Source organism: Oncorhynchus tshawytscha, linkage group LG13 (genome assembly GCF_018296145.1).
Source record: "Oncorhynchus tshawytscha isolate Ot180627B linkage group LG13, Otsh_v2.0, whole genome shotgun sequence".
NCBI classification, from domain to species: Eukaryota; Metazoa; Chordata; class Actinopteri; order Salmoniformes; family Salmonidae; genus Oncorhynchus; species Oncorhynchus tshawytscha.
The window spans coordinates 57,279,308-57,291,662 of NC_056441.1; the positions used below are offsets into that span (position 1 = coordinate 57,279,308).

Consider the following 12,355-nt stretch of genomic DNA (forward strand, 5'->3'; position numbering starts at 1 on the left):
CCCTAAGCTCCTTGATCCCCCCTTTACAAATATTGAAGAAATAAAACAAAATGTCATGCACTTAATTTAGTCAATTAATTTCTTCAAATCAATTCCCACCATTTCTCTCTGAACTCCGTGATATTGGATATAGATGATTGCATAGATTGGTAGACAGTAACTTCCTTTTTATTTAAGACATAATGGAATGTTTATTAAGAGACTCTGGCCCCCTCCCTTCGCCCTTCTTTATGCTGGGTCCCTCCCCACCCTGCTGTGTAGAGAAGACAGACAAGGAGCTGGAGGGTAGCGAGGGAGCGAGAGACAGGGCTGTAGCCACTAACAGGCACATTGTTTTTGTTCTCCCATCATTTCCAACTTCCTCGGGGAACTCTAAAGCGGTGTTCCTATAGAAACAATTCAGCCGATGGTAGCGGTGGGCCTTCACTTTGTCCATGTAAGCTTTACATGACCTGACATGCTGTGCTTCTAGGGGATATTTCTGAATATGTTCTTCAGTTTAAACTATAATAAATGAGTAGATTGTGTGAACATGAGCACCTTATACACCTCCGTGTGAAAGTGATATATCACATAAGCAAAGTTTCATAAATGCCAACATGTTTATGTCATGTGATGATTACATAGCTATAAAGGCCACACATATACTTCCTTCAACTAAATTGTCACCATATCTTTAAATAGGACAGGGTTCCATATTTGACCGTTGAAAAATCACTTAATCCAAATGAAGACTCTGTAATTCAAACCTATCTACGGTACTCAATGTGTCAAACTGATATTTTTTTTCTCTATTTGTTGTTTTGCTTTAAAAAAATGCCACTTTTTTTTTTGCCCTACAAGCCTGCGAAGAATATTCTGACTGTTGCGTACTGGAAAAATAAGTATGTACAGCACTGAAACCACTTACTCACATTTGCTGGAGAAAAGAAAGAAAGAAAGAAACAGGAAAAGGAACGCATTGAGGTTAGATATCCGAGTTCCACTTATCCAGCAAAATGTGGTACGGGTACGTCATTATTTTCTGTTCAACCCCCTGCCCCGCTCCCCTTCATATATCTCTGTGTTCTAATACACAAACTCTCCACCCACCCCACCCCCCAGCAAGATAAAATAAAATAAACAAAAAAAGTAGTATAAGAATCAGAATAGCTCATGCCCCCCCCCCCCATCTCCAAGGCAGAGGGTGAAGGTGGGACTTGGGTTCCCAACCTGTCCTGACCCAGAAGTGCACCTGTGGTTGCTAGTTTTCACCCCATAACATGATGTGCATTTGATTGTAGTTGATCTGTGAACAAAGTTGAGGATAACAGCTTGCGACAGCCAACCAGATGAAAACCTGCACACTCAGGGGCACTGCGGGACCAGAATCTAGAGGGAGCAGTAGCGCTGTCCACTAATCAGGACCCTCCACCTGCAGCCCCTCCCTCTTCTACAGAGCCAATCAAACCACTGGCTTCAGACTCACTCCCCTCTTCTCCCAGTGACTGCAGGCTAGACCTAGAGGGGTAGAGAGTGTCTGCTCTGCATTGGGCCTGGCAAGCCTCTACGTACCCCCCCCCAAACCTCATCCCGTCCCCCTCCCCCTCCTGTGGTGTGCTCTTAGAGGTCACTCTCCCCGTAGAGGGCGGTGGAGAAGGACATGTAGTCGAGGGCTCCGGGCTTCGCGTCGGGGCCCGAGTAGGGCGCCATGCGGGCGATGCAGTACTCCGCCTGGTCTGGAGGCAGCTCACGTCTCAGCTCCTCAGCCATAATGAAGTTCTGACAGAGAGAGGGAATGAGACGGAGGGAGAGGGAAAGAGAGAGGGACAGTGAATAACAGAGTGATAGTTTGCCTATTTCAGCAGTCTCAAGTAGCTGTAACACACATTCTCGCTCTCTCTCACACGAGCCCAACACCATTCCACCCACACAAAACCACTCACCTTGTCTGCAGCCAGGATCTTGAAGGAGGCGATGACCTGGTCAGCTGTGTCGGTGTCCGTGGTCTCCCGGGACATGAAGTCTATGAAGGCCTGGAAGGTGACCACGCCGCTGTTGTTGGGGTCCACTATGCCCATGATGCGGGCAAACTCCGCATCGCCCTGGAAACCACCACCACAGGAAGACACAGGTTAACCCAGACACACCAATTTGAAATTGAGGGCCTCATTGACCAATGACCAACCTCCAAGCAATATAACCACTAATTAATGAAACATTTAACGATAAAGGTTGCGCCAGAGAGCGACAGCGACAGAGCGAGCGACAGCGACAGAGCGAGCGACAGCGACAGAGCGAGCGACAGCGACAGAGCGAGCGACAGCGACAGAGCGAGCGACAGAGCGACAGCGACAGAGCGAGCGACAGAGACAGAGCGAGCGACAGAGCGAGCGACAGAGACAGAGCGAGCGACAGAGCGAGCGACAGAGACAGAGCGAGCGACAGAGCGAGCGACAGAGACAGAGCGAGCGACAGAGCGAGCGACAGAGACAGAGCGAGCGAGAGACAGAGCGAGCGACAGAGACAGAGCGAGCGACAGAGACAGAGCGAGCGACAGAGACAGAGCGAGCGACAGAGACAGAGCGAGCGACAGAGACAGAGCGAGCGACAGAGACAGAGCGAGCGACAGAGACAGAGCGAGCGACAGAGACAGAGCGAGCGACAGAGACAGAGCGAGCGACAGAGACAGAGCGAGCGACAGAGACAGAGCGAGCGACAGAGACAGAGCGAGCGACAGAGACAGAGCGAGCGACAGAGCGAGCGACAGAGCGAGCGACAGACAGAGCGAGCGACAGAGACAGAGCGAGCGACAGAGCGAGCGACAGAGACAGAGCGAGCGACAGAGACAGAGCGAGCGACAGAGACAGAGCGAGCGACAGAGCGAGCGACAGAGACAGAGCGAGAGACAGAGCGAGCGACAGAGACAGAGCGAGCGACAGAGCGAGCGACAGAGCGAGCGACAGAGAGAGCGACAGAGACAGAGCGAGCGACAGAGACAGAGAGCGACAGAGACAGAGCGACAGAGACAGAGCGACAGAGAGACAGAGCGAGCGACAGAGAGAGACAGAGACAGAGCGACAGAGAGAGCGACAGAGACAGAGCGAGCGACAGAGACAGAGCGACAGAGACAGAGCCAGAGAGAGACAGAGCAGAGACAGAGACAGAGCGACAGAGACAGAGCGACAGAGCCAGACAGAGAGAGAGCCAGACAGAGAGCAGACAGAGACAGCCAGCGACAGAGACAGAGCGACAGAGACAGAGCAGACAGAGACAGAGACAGAGCGACAGAGACAGAGAGCCAGACAGAGAGCCAGACAGAGAGCCAGACAGAGAGCCAGACAGAGAGCCAGACAGAGAGCCAGACAGAGAGCCAGGGAAAGGCAGAGATAGGCAGTACCAGGCTGTTTCCAGTGGCAACGAGCAGAGCGCGGTAATTGTCCATGTCCATCTGCCCTGTGCGCTTCTGTTCCCAGGGGCCGAGAGATGAAGAGGAACAGATATGGCAGAAAAAGGAGAGCAATAGAGTGAGAGTAGATTCGGGGAGGACAGAAAAGATGAGAGGAGGAACCGATAGAAGTATGAAAAGAGGAGGAACAAAGGAGGGGAGGTGCGGAGAGGTGAGTAATGTAAGGAGAGTGGGGAACAAAAGGAAAAGGCAAAAACAGCTTTAAAAGAGAGAGTCAGATCAAGGTAATGCAGCAGCGCTGTTGGAGCCGAGGCTGAGGCTGGAGTGGAGGCCAGTGAGTTAGTGGGTGAGTGAAATGAGTGAATTACAGCACCGGCAAGGAGAAGAGCCAGGCAGAGAGCACCACCCGCAGGTTAGACAGGGGAAACAGCAGCAGCCCCTCTCTCCTACGTTCTCGCCCCCTGGCTTGTCTGTGCTCCTTACCGTTTTGTTATTCTCCACATCGTAGCCCAGGCTGATCAGACACGCCTTGAACTCCTCAGCCATCAGGCCCCCGCTGTGGTCCTGTGAGGTCACCATCAGCCAATTACAGACCACACCATGACGACGGAAGCCATGATGGAACCATCACAACACAGGGATGCCAGGTGGGAGTGGTCAGGTGATGGGGACACGGCAGGCAAAACGAGGGTGATGATGATGATGGACAGACAAACAAACGGATGTTAGATGTTAAACAATGACAACAGCCTACGGGGAAACGCATCCATGATACTAGACAGGCACACCAGTGACAGTGAGGGGTCAGCGTCTCCAAAGGAGAGCAAAGTGCTTAGGAACACATGCTGTTTAAACGGTGTCCCTTATAGCTCTTTATGGGAATGACAAGTCCTCAAAGATCACCACAGTGCTACTGACAGGACAGCTTCGTCCCAAATGGCACCCTATTCCTTATAACCCTCAAATTCAACTCTGGACCTCAAAGTTCCACGGCTCTTTCGCCACACTGTTCCTCTAAACAGGGACTGCTTTAGACCTGGGACCAGGCGTGTGTAGAACAAAAAAACCAGCAGGCTCCGGACCTCATAGGGTGATAGTTGAATACCCCTGCCCTATATAGTGCACAACATTTGACCAGAGCCATATGGGTCCTGGTCAATAGCAGTGCACTATATAGAGAATAGGGTGTCATTTGGGACACAAACTCTGTCTTGATGTTGAGCCAAACACAGCATGCATAAAGACAGTGAGGTGAAGTGATGAGGTATGCTGTTGTGGGATGGGTGAGGTGAACTCGGGGGTTACCCCCCTCCTCTCAGGGCACTCCGCTCCACACAGCCCCAGCCACCTCCAACCCAGGGTGAAACACTACTAGTTCCACCTGTGAATGTCAACAAATAAGGAATAGGTTCGTCCTCACAAGTCTAGTCCATTTCTTAGTCCCACCTGAGTTTCCCTTCTGAAATAAGAGGGGGGACTTAAGACTCGACACATACAGGAGTTAAGTGTAAACACTTCTAGAGTAAGACACACAACTGCAAAAGCCGGTGGAAATAACAGCATTCTCAGACATTTTTTAAGACGTTATTTTCTACAGAAAGATGCCCCCCTGTTCCCTCTCGCCTGATCCCCCATGTTGACCCCCGGTGTTGACCCCTGACCTTGTCAAAGTGGTTGAAGGAAGTGCGGTACTCATGCAGCTGCTCCTGGCTGATGCCCTTGGCGTCACGTGTCAGGATCTGGTTCTCGATCTCGTTGATGGTGCGGGCGATGGTGGTGAGGAGCTGCTCCCAGCCCACCCGCAGATGCTGAGATGGAGGAATGGAAGGGGAGAGAGAGGGAAGGTGGGAAAGACGGAGAGAGAGAACATACATTGAAGGTTAACCACATGAAGAAACGGTATTGAGTAAGGAGGAGAGATAGAAACGTAATATGTAGAACAGAGACGAACGGACAAACGGCTCTAAAAGAGGGAGGACACCAGAAACCGCCAGGCTTTCATTGTAAATAACAACTGGTTCTCAACTAACCCACCTGGTCAAAGAAAATATAAAAATAGAACAGACAATGAAAATCTGAAGAGAAAAAAAAAGGGTGGCGAGACATAGTGACCTATTCTCCACATAGAACCAACAGATAGTCGAGAGCAGGGTGGCAGCCCGAATAGCCCCCTATTCCCTACACAGTGCACTACTTATTACCAGGCCTGGAGCAAAAGTAGTGCACTATAAAGGGAATAGGGGGCCATTTGGGCTGCCCAGGGTGCAGAGAAAAGTCAGTGTTGTGTGTAGCTACCTCCATGGTGTAGGCGGTGTATTTGTTGTCGAAGATGAGAGCCTCCTGGATGAGCTGATGGTCTCCCTCCAGCTGGTCGATGTTGGGCTTGTACTCTATGATGCTCTGCTCATACTCTCTCAGGTTCACCAGCTGGTCCTCCAGAGTTCCATTCATCTCAATGGATATCCGCCCAATCTCCTACAAACACACACACACACATTCAAGGACCAGATCCCAAAAAGGCCAGAGCTGGCGTGTATTCACTCGGCACCAAACGGAAGAAAACAAGCTGAAACAGGTAGGGTCAACCTGGACGCTCAATTTTCTTCCCCGTTTACAAAACATTTTCTGTTGAATGCCTTAATGAACACGACCCAGGAGGCACAGCGCCAACAGAAGTCATGGCACTAAGAGGGCTGGATCAATCTTATGTAGTACGAGTCGGTCTGGGTTTCTTTGCTGTACCTCCATTTTGGTCTGTATCCAGGGCCCGACGATGTTGGCCTGGGTGGCAAACTTGCGGCGCAGGTGGTCATTGGACTGCTGCTTGGCCAGCTCCTCCTGCAGAGCCTGGTCACGCTGGGGAACCAGCTGTTCCACCTACAAAACACACCACATGGGGGCTCCAGTCAGCACAGCAGACACTCATTCCCACTGTAGAAGCAATGCCACAAGGCTGAGGCTCACTCAGGGGCCTGTTTTAGGTATTAACGAGCACGTGGGAACAGACTTAAAATATGATGATTGAATTCAAACCGGCAAAAGCAGTAATTGCACACATCGCAACGCATATATGAACATACAGCCACAGGTACACACCTTGTCCCACTTGTTGTCGATAGTCTTGGGTGTGATGGTGGTGTAGGGGTTGCCCCCGCTCAGCTTGATGCCGTTGTACTGGGCAATCTTCTGCACCTCCGCCTGAATGGCCTGGATGGCCTCCCGCTCCTTGTTGGCCTCTGGGAGGGTGGACTTAAACTGCTCATGGGCTGTGATTAGGCCCTTTAAGAGAGAGGAGGAGGAGAAAAACGAGAGATTGAAACGAAGGAGAAGGACGGGAAACAAGGTGAAGGACAAAGTGAAAGGACAGATGAAGAGCGAGATCAGCATGGTATCACAGTGCATACCCACATCAGCCAGATGAACTCATGGATACCATGCGCGCAGTGTGAAGGAAGTTACCGGTAGCTTCACGATGCTAAGTAGCGTTAGAGCTATGACTGGCAGTCTACGGGTACGGTAGCATTGCTAAATGTTCGTTACCCAGTATGAGACTAAATGACAACTTTATTGACAACCTACTGTTAACAGCACAGGTCATGATGATACATTGCGGTAGTGGAGACCCTCTGGGGACGTAAAGCAGTAAACGGTTGGTGACGGTGTCCCCATGTCTTTTACCTGGATCTCTTCGATGTTGTGAACGATGAACATGTCCTGCAGGTCCTCCATGGCCCCTTCCATCCAGTTGTTGAAGGGTGCCGCCCTCTTGGCGTACTCCAGGTACAGCTCGTCAATGGACTCCAGCTGCTTCTCTGTCCTCTGTGGGGGGAGACTGGGGTCAGGTGCCTGCTGGGAACACTAGCATCTATGTGACAGGGGTTCACCATGAGACACAGAAGTGGAGGACGGGAACCCTGGCAGATAGTCTGCGTGTGTGTGTGTGGTTGGTTGTGTGTGGTTGGTTGTGTGTGCGTCTACCCATTTTCGCAGTGTAAACGTGTCCTTGTTATGACCTGTAGTGTATGACTAGATGGGACTGTGTGAAAGGTGGCTGGCTGGGGGGGGCTTACCTCCAGAGACTCCCTGCGGCTCTGGGTGAGAGACCCCAGGGCATCCCACTGCTCACAGATCTTCTGACAGCGGGCGTTCACACTGGGGGAGTCGTAGTAGTCCAGCTCACTGAGGCACAGGGAGCACAGACGTGGAATTACTATCTTTCTACATGAGTCCTACTCAACCTGACCACAATCTCCATCTTTTCATTCTTCTGGATTATTTCTCAGTTCATCTCTTCCTCCCGGCCCTTCCCGTTCTCCCATCCACCCGCAGCCCCATCCCTCGATCTCCCATCCACCCGCAGCCCCATCCCACGATCTCCCATCCACCCTCAGCCCCTCCCACGATCTCCCATCCACCCCAGCCCCCTCCCAGATCTCCCATCCACCCTCAGCCCCCTCCCACGATCTCCCATCCACCCTCAGCCCCCTCCACCCCACGATCTCCCATCCACCCTCAGCCCCTCCCACGATCTCCCATCCACCCTCAGATCTCCCATCCACCCCCCCTCCCACGATCTCCCATCCACCCTCAGCCCCCTCCCACGATCTCCCATCCACCCTCAGCCCCCTCCCACGATCTCCCATCCACCCTCACCCTCCCCCTCCCACGATCTCCCATCCACCCTCAGCCCCCTCCCACGATCTCCCATCCTCCCTCAGCCCCCTCCCACGATCTCCCATCCTCCCTCCCTCCCACGATCTCCCATCCTCCCTCAGCCCTCTCCCACGATCTCCCATCCTCCCTCAGCCCTCTCCCACGATCTCCCATCCTCCTCATCCCCGATCTCCCATCCTCCCTCAGCCCCTCCCACGATCTCCCATCCACCCTCATGCCCCTCCCACGATCTCCCATCCTTTTCCACCCCCCATCAACTCCTCCCATCCCTCCCTCCTTTTCTCCCTCTCACTTGAGTTCCTGTGCGATGGCGGCGATCTGCTCCACGCGGTCCTGGTGGGCAGCCAAGTCAGACTCAAACGCCTCGTGTTTCCTCAGCAGAGCCTTGACCTCCGACAGGCTGGCTGTCTCATAGTCCTTCTGGGTCAGCATGGCCTCCTTACCTGGGGTGGGAGGGGTTAAAGACAGTAAGCTTCAAGATATCCAAACCCAAATCAACTCACTCAAACCCTTACGTCCTCAATATCAATATGGTCAAAGCTCCACCTAGTACTTTGGGATCTATAGGGAGCGGTGGCACCAACAAGGGTCTAAGTACGGTTGCAAAATTCCGGTAAACTTTCCCCAAACTAACGTTTTCCAGAAATCCCAGTTGGAAGAGCCCAAGGAGGAGGGAACAGGCAGGAAATCCAGAATCCCTCAGCCAGGATTTCCGGAAAACCTGGGAATTTTGGGAAAGTGACTGGAATTTTGCGACCCTACGGCAGAGTGAGGGATCAGTGTTGTCTGTACAGTAACTAATGTCTCCGCACCATCGGTCCAGGACTCGTGGATGGTGGCTTTCTGACGGAACTTCTCAGCCAGGTGGTCCAGTCTCTCCAGGCGACGGATCTCGTTGAGCATCCACTCCTCGTAGCCCTTCTCCGCCCCCTCCAGGTTGTGCCACGACCCGTTGATGTCCTGCAGCCAGGGAGAGGACACTGACCCACCATACAGCAGAAAGAGCACTACACTGTATACCAGCATTATTCCCTCCGGCGCAATTTATATGGAGATACATTTGGTGATACGTATGCTGCTGTTATAAGTCATGTCTTTTTAAACTAATCACAAACCAATTTCCCATTGTGGGACAACAACGTGAACCGATTACGATCTAAATAAGAATGGAATAATACAGGAGAGCGTTAGGATATGGATGGCATCATTGGTACAACTGCTTCTAAATGTCTCTAATACTGAGAGAGAGTGTCCATGCGCCCGCCAGTCCCACTCACCGACACCATGCGTCCTTCAGAGGGCATGAAGGCTGGCCTGTTGCTCAGCCTCAGCTTGGTCTGCAGGGTGTTGAAGTTGATCTCCAGCTGACACTTCTCCTGCACCTTGGGGGGCTTGTGGACGCGGCGGTAGCCCCGGAAGTCCTCCAGCTTCTGCTGCATCTCGGCCATGGTCTTCTCTGGAGCCCGGTTCTCCAGCCACGGGATGGTCCGGCGGATCCAGTCCAACAGCTAGGGCAGAGGAGAGGGGGATAGAGACAGACAGACAGAGACGTGTGGTGAGGATAGAGGGAGGGTAGAGACAGACAGACAGACGTGTGGTGAGGATAGAGGGTGGGTACGTACAGACAGACGTGTGGTGAGGATAGAGGGTACGTACAGACAGACAGACGTGTGGTGAGGATAGAGGGTACGTACAGACAGACAGACGTGTGGTGAGGATAGAGGGTAGAGAACAGACAGACAGACAGACGTGTGGTGAGGATAGAGGGTACAGACAGACAGACAGACAGACGTGGTGAGGATAGAGGGTAGAGAACAGACAGACAGACAGACGTGTGGTGAGGATAGAGGGTAGAGAACAGACAGACAGACAGACGTGTGGTGAGGATAGAGGGTAGAGAACAGACAGACAGACGTGTGGTGAGGATACAGAACAGACAGACAGACGTGTGGTGAGGATAGAGGGTAGAGAACAGACAGACAGACAGACGTGTGGTGAGGATAGAGGGTAGAGAACAGACAGACAGACGTGTGGTGAGGATAGAGGGTAGAGAACAGACGTGTGGTGAGGATAGAGGGTAGAGAGACAGACAGACGTGTGGTGAGGATAGAGGGTAGAGAACAGACAGACAGACGTGTGGTGAGGATAGAGGGTAGAGAACAGACAGACGTGTGGTGAGGATAGAGGGTAGAGAACAGACAGACGTGTGGTGAGGATAGAGGGTAGAGAACAGACAGACGTGTGGTGAGGATAGAGGGTAGAGAACAGACAGACGTGTGGTGAGGATAGAGGGTAGAGACAGACAGACAGACGTGTGGTGAGGATAGAGGGTAGAGAACAGACAGACAGACGTGTGGTGAGGATAGAGGGTAGAGAACAGACAGACGTGTGGTGAGAATAGAGGGTACAGACAGACAGACAGACGTGTGGTGAGGATAGAGGGAGGGTACAGACAGACAGACGTGTGGTGAGGATAGAGGGAGGGTACAGACAGACAGACGTGTGGTGAGGATAGAGGGAGGGTACAGACAGACAGACAGACGTGTGGTGAGGATAGAGGGAGGTACAGACAGACAGACAGACGTGTGGTGAGGATAGAGGGTACGTACAGACAGACAGACAGAGACATGTACTACTCACGTCACTGGCCAGCTTCTCGTAGTCCTCCATGAGGTGCTCATTCTCCTGGTTGACAGCCAGCACCTTGCAGATCCTATTGGCTGCAGTCTCAGCCTATCACGGATGAAAGTCGTCAGCAGAGCCAATACACAGGTTGCTTGTTATGGATTAGGAGCACGTGCACGAACGTGTGGGGCTTGGACACATTTTTTACAATTCAGATCAGCTGCCTACCAGTCAAAGACAACGGACAACTGCAGTGGAAGCTGAAACTGAAAGTACGATGTACTGTGTGCCGGCCTTACTCAACTCAAGTTAGTTTCATGTCCAACTGGACGGAGTGTCATTTCTAGTTTTTAGCTATGAACAACATAGTAAACTGAGTGTGAACGCAAAAACCACACACTAGCCGTGACTTGAATTCACAGATTATTTCAACACCGTGCACACACACACACACACACCCGTTGGATGGCTGTACAGTGGTAAGGGTACAGGCTAATGCAACATGCTACAGCTGACAATGGTTAGTTCCACGGACTCTGTGTGCCAACTTCACACTCTGTGCCTCAGAAAGCTACATGCTTCTCCTATACAATGGGAGCATTCAGTCTGGTTCTGTACCGCTTTTGTCCACGTCAGCTGGTGTGTTTAGGGACTTAAACTTAAACCACTGAAATACAGAAACAGTAAGAAACTGTATTATGCCCTTGGAACTTAACACACTACGGAGTAATCTCAGAAAAACACATTATACACATTGAAACAGTTGTAGTGTTAATAGGCGGACATTTGAACCGCCGTTAACAGTGTTTCCCAGAGATCAGTGGAAGCTTATTTCATCCCACTTTAGATTATACTCTAACATATCAGTTACGAAATGTCATGCCTTAACTGTAGCTATGAGAAACACTGCTAACGACCAGTCTATGGGGGCAGAGTTGAAACAGGACAGTTCTAGAGCAGGGAAGAGTGTGTGTTTGTTGTTCCATAGAGGTGTACTGTGAGCCCAAAGCGTCAGTGAGTGTCCTTGGCCAGTATGACATTGCCTGTGACCCCGGCTGGTGTCACAGAGGTCAGGGGTTAAAGGTGGCGTAGTGGCGGTGCTCACCTTCTGGGCGCCAGAGAAGGCGTGATAGAAGCAGGAGACATAGGTCATGATGGCCTTCTCGTCGGGCCTCAGCGTGCCCACGATGTCTACACAACCACGGCCAGGCAGTGAGCGGAGGGAGAGAGAGAGAGAGGTGGTGAAGCAAAGCTACCCAAAGCAAGAGGGTCCCGCCACACAGCGAGGTGGGTGGGGTGAGATGAGGGGGGGTTGTAAGGGGATAGACACCGGACTCCACTGCCGCTGCCCCCCACTCTGGAGCCTCCAATGACGCACTGGGGGTTACCATGGTAACCAGGAGAGAGAGAGCGGGCGTGTCCACCTCGGGAGAGAGGAGGAGTCTGCCGGGGCCACGATGCAGAGGTTGGGACACACCTCTTCACTCAATACACACACACTCTAATATTTCAACTGTCAAGCTGGTAATAACAGAAAAGGCCCTCCTGGTCCCAAAACTAAAGAGAAGGGTACACTAGTCTAACCAGTGTCCATACTGTTTCAGGATTAACGACTGTTTTCCAAAATGAACAATGATTGTTCAAATGGCCGTATGTAACCCGGCCCAC

The 12,355-nt window shown here is 51.9% G+C and overlaps 1 protein-coding gene across 3 annotated transcripts in view; it reads right to left on the reverse strand.

Moving 5' to 3' along the window:
• Window positions 1-794: 794 nt before the first annotated feature.
• Window positions 795-12,355, reverse strand: part of LOC112265290 (alpha-actinin-4) — a 42,981-nt gene continuing 31,420 nt past the window's right edge. The window contains exons 8-21 of one of the 3 annotated variants that reach the window (XM_024442442.2): window positions 11,793-11,878; window positions 10,703-10,795; window positions 9,340-9,570; window positions 8,875-9,022; window positions 8,355-8,505; window positions 7,459-7,567; window positions 7,067-7,207; window positions 6,485-6,667; window positions 6,131-6,265; window positions 5,684-5,863; window positions 5,050-5,196; window positions 3,872-3,952; window positions 1,926-2,084; window positions 795-1,761 (exon numbers count right to left, since the gene is read on the reverse strand). In XM_024442442.2, coding sequence (XP_024298210.2) covers window positions 1,603-1,761; window positions 1,926-2,084; window positions 3,872-3,952; window positions 5,050-5,196; window positions 5,684-5,863; window positions 6,131-6,265; window positions 6,485-6,667; window positions 7,067-7,207; window positions 7,459-7,567; window positions 8,355-8,505; window positions 8,875-9,022; window positions 9,340-9,570; window positions 10,703-10,795; window positions 11,793-11,878 — 2,003 coding nt within the window. In that variant the 3' untranslated portion in view covers window positions 795-1,602. Of the gene's footprint in view, window positions 1,762-1,925; window positions 2,085-3,871; window positions 4,848-5,049; window positions 5,197-5,683; window positions 5,864-6,130; window positions 6,266-6,484; window positions 6,668-7,066; window positions 7,208-7,458; window positions 7,568-8,354; window positions 8,506-8,874; window positions 9,023-9,339; window positions 9,571-10,702; window positions 10,796-11,792; window positions 11,879-12,355 lie in introns of those variants that run through there. The other 2 variants (XM_042296011.1, XM_042296012.1) reach the window with 2 other exon arrangements.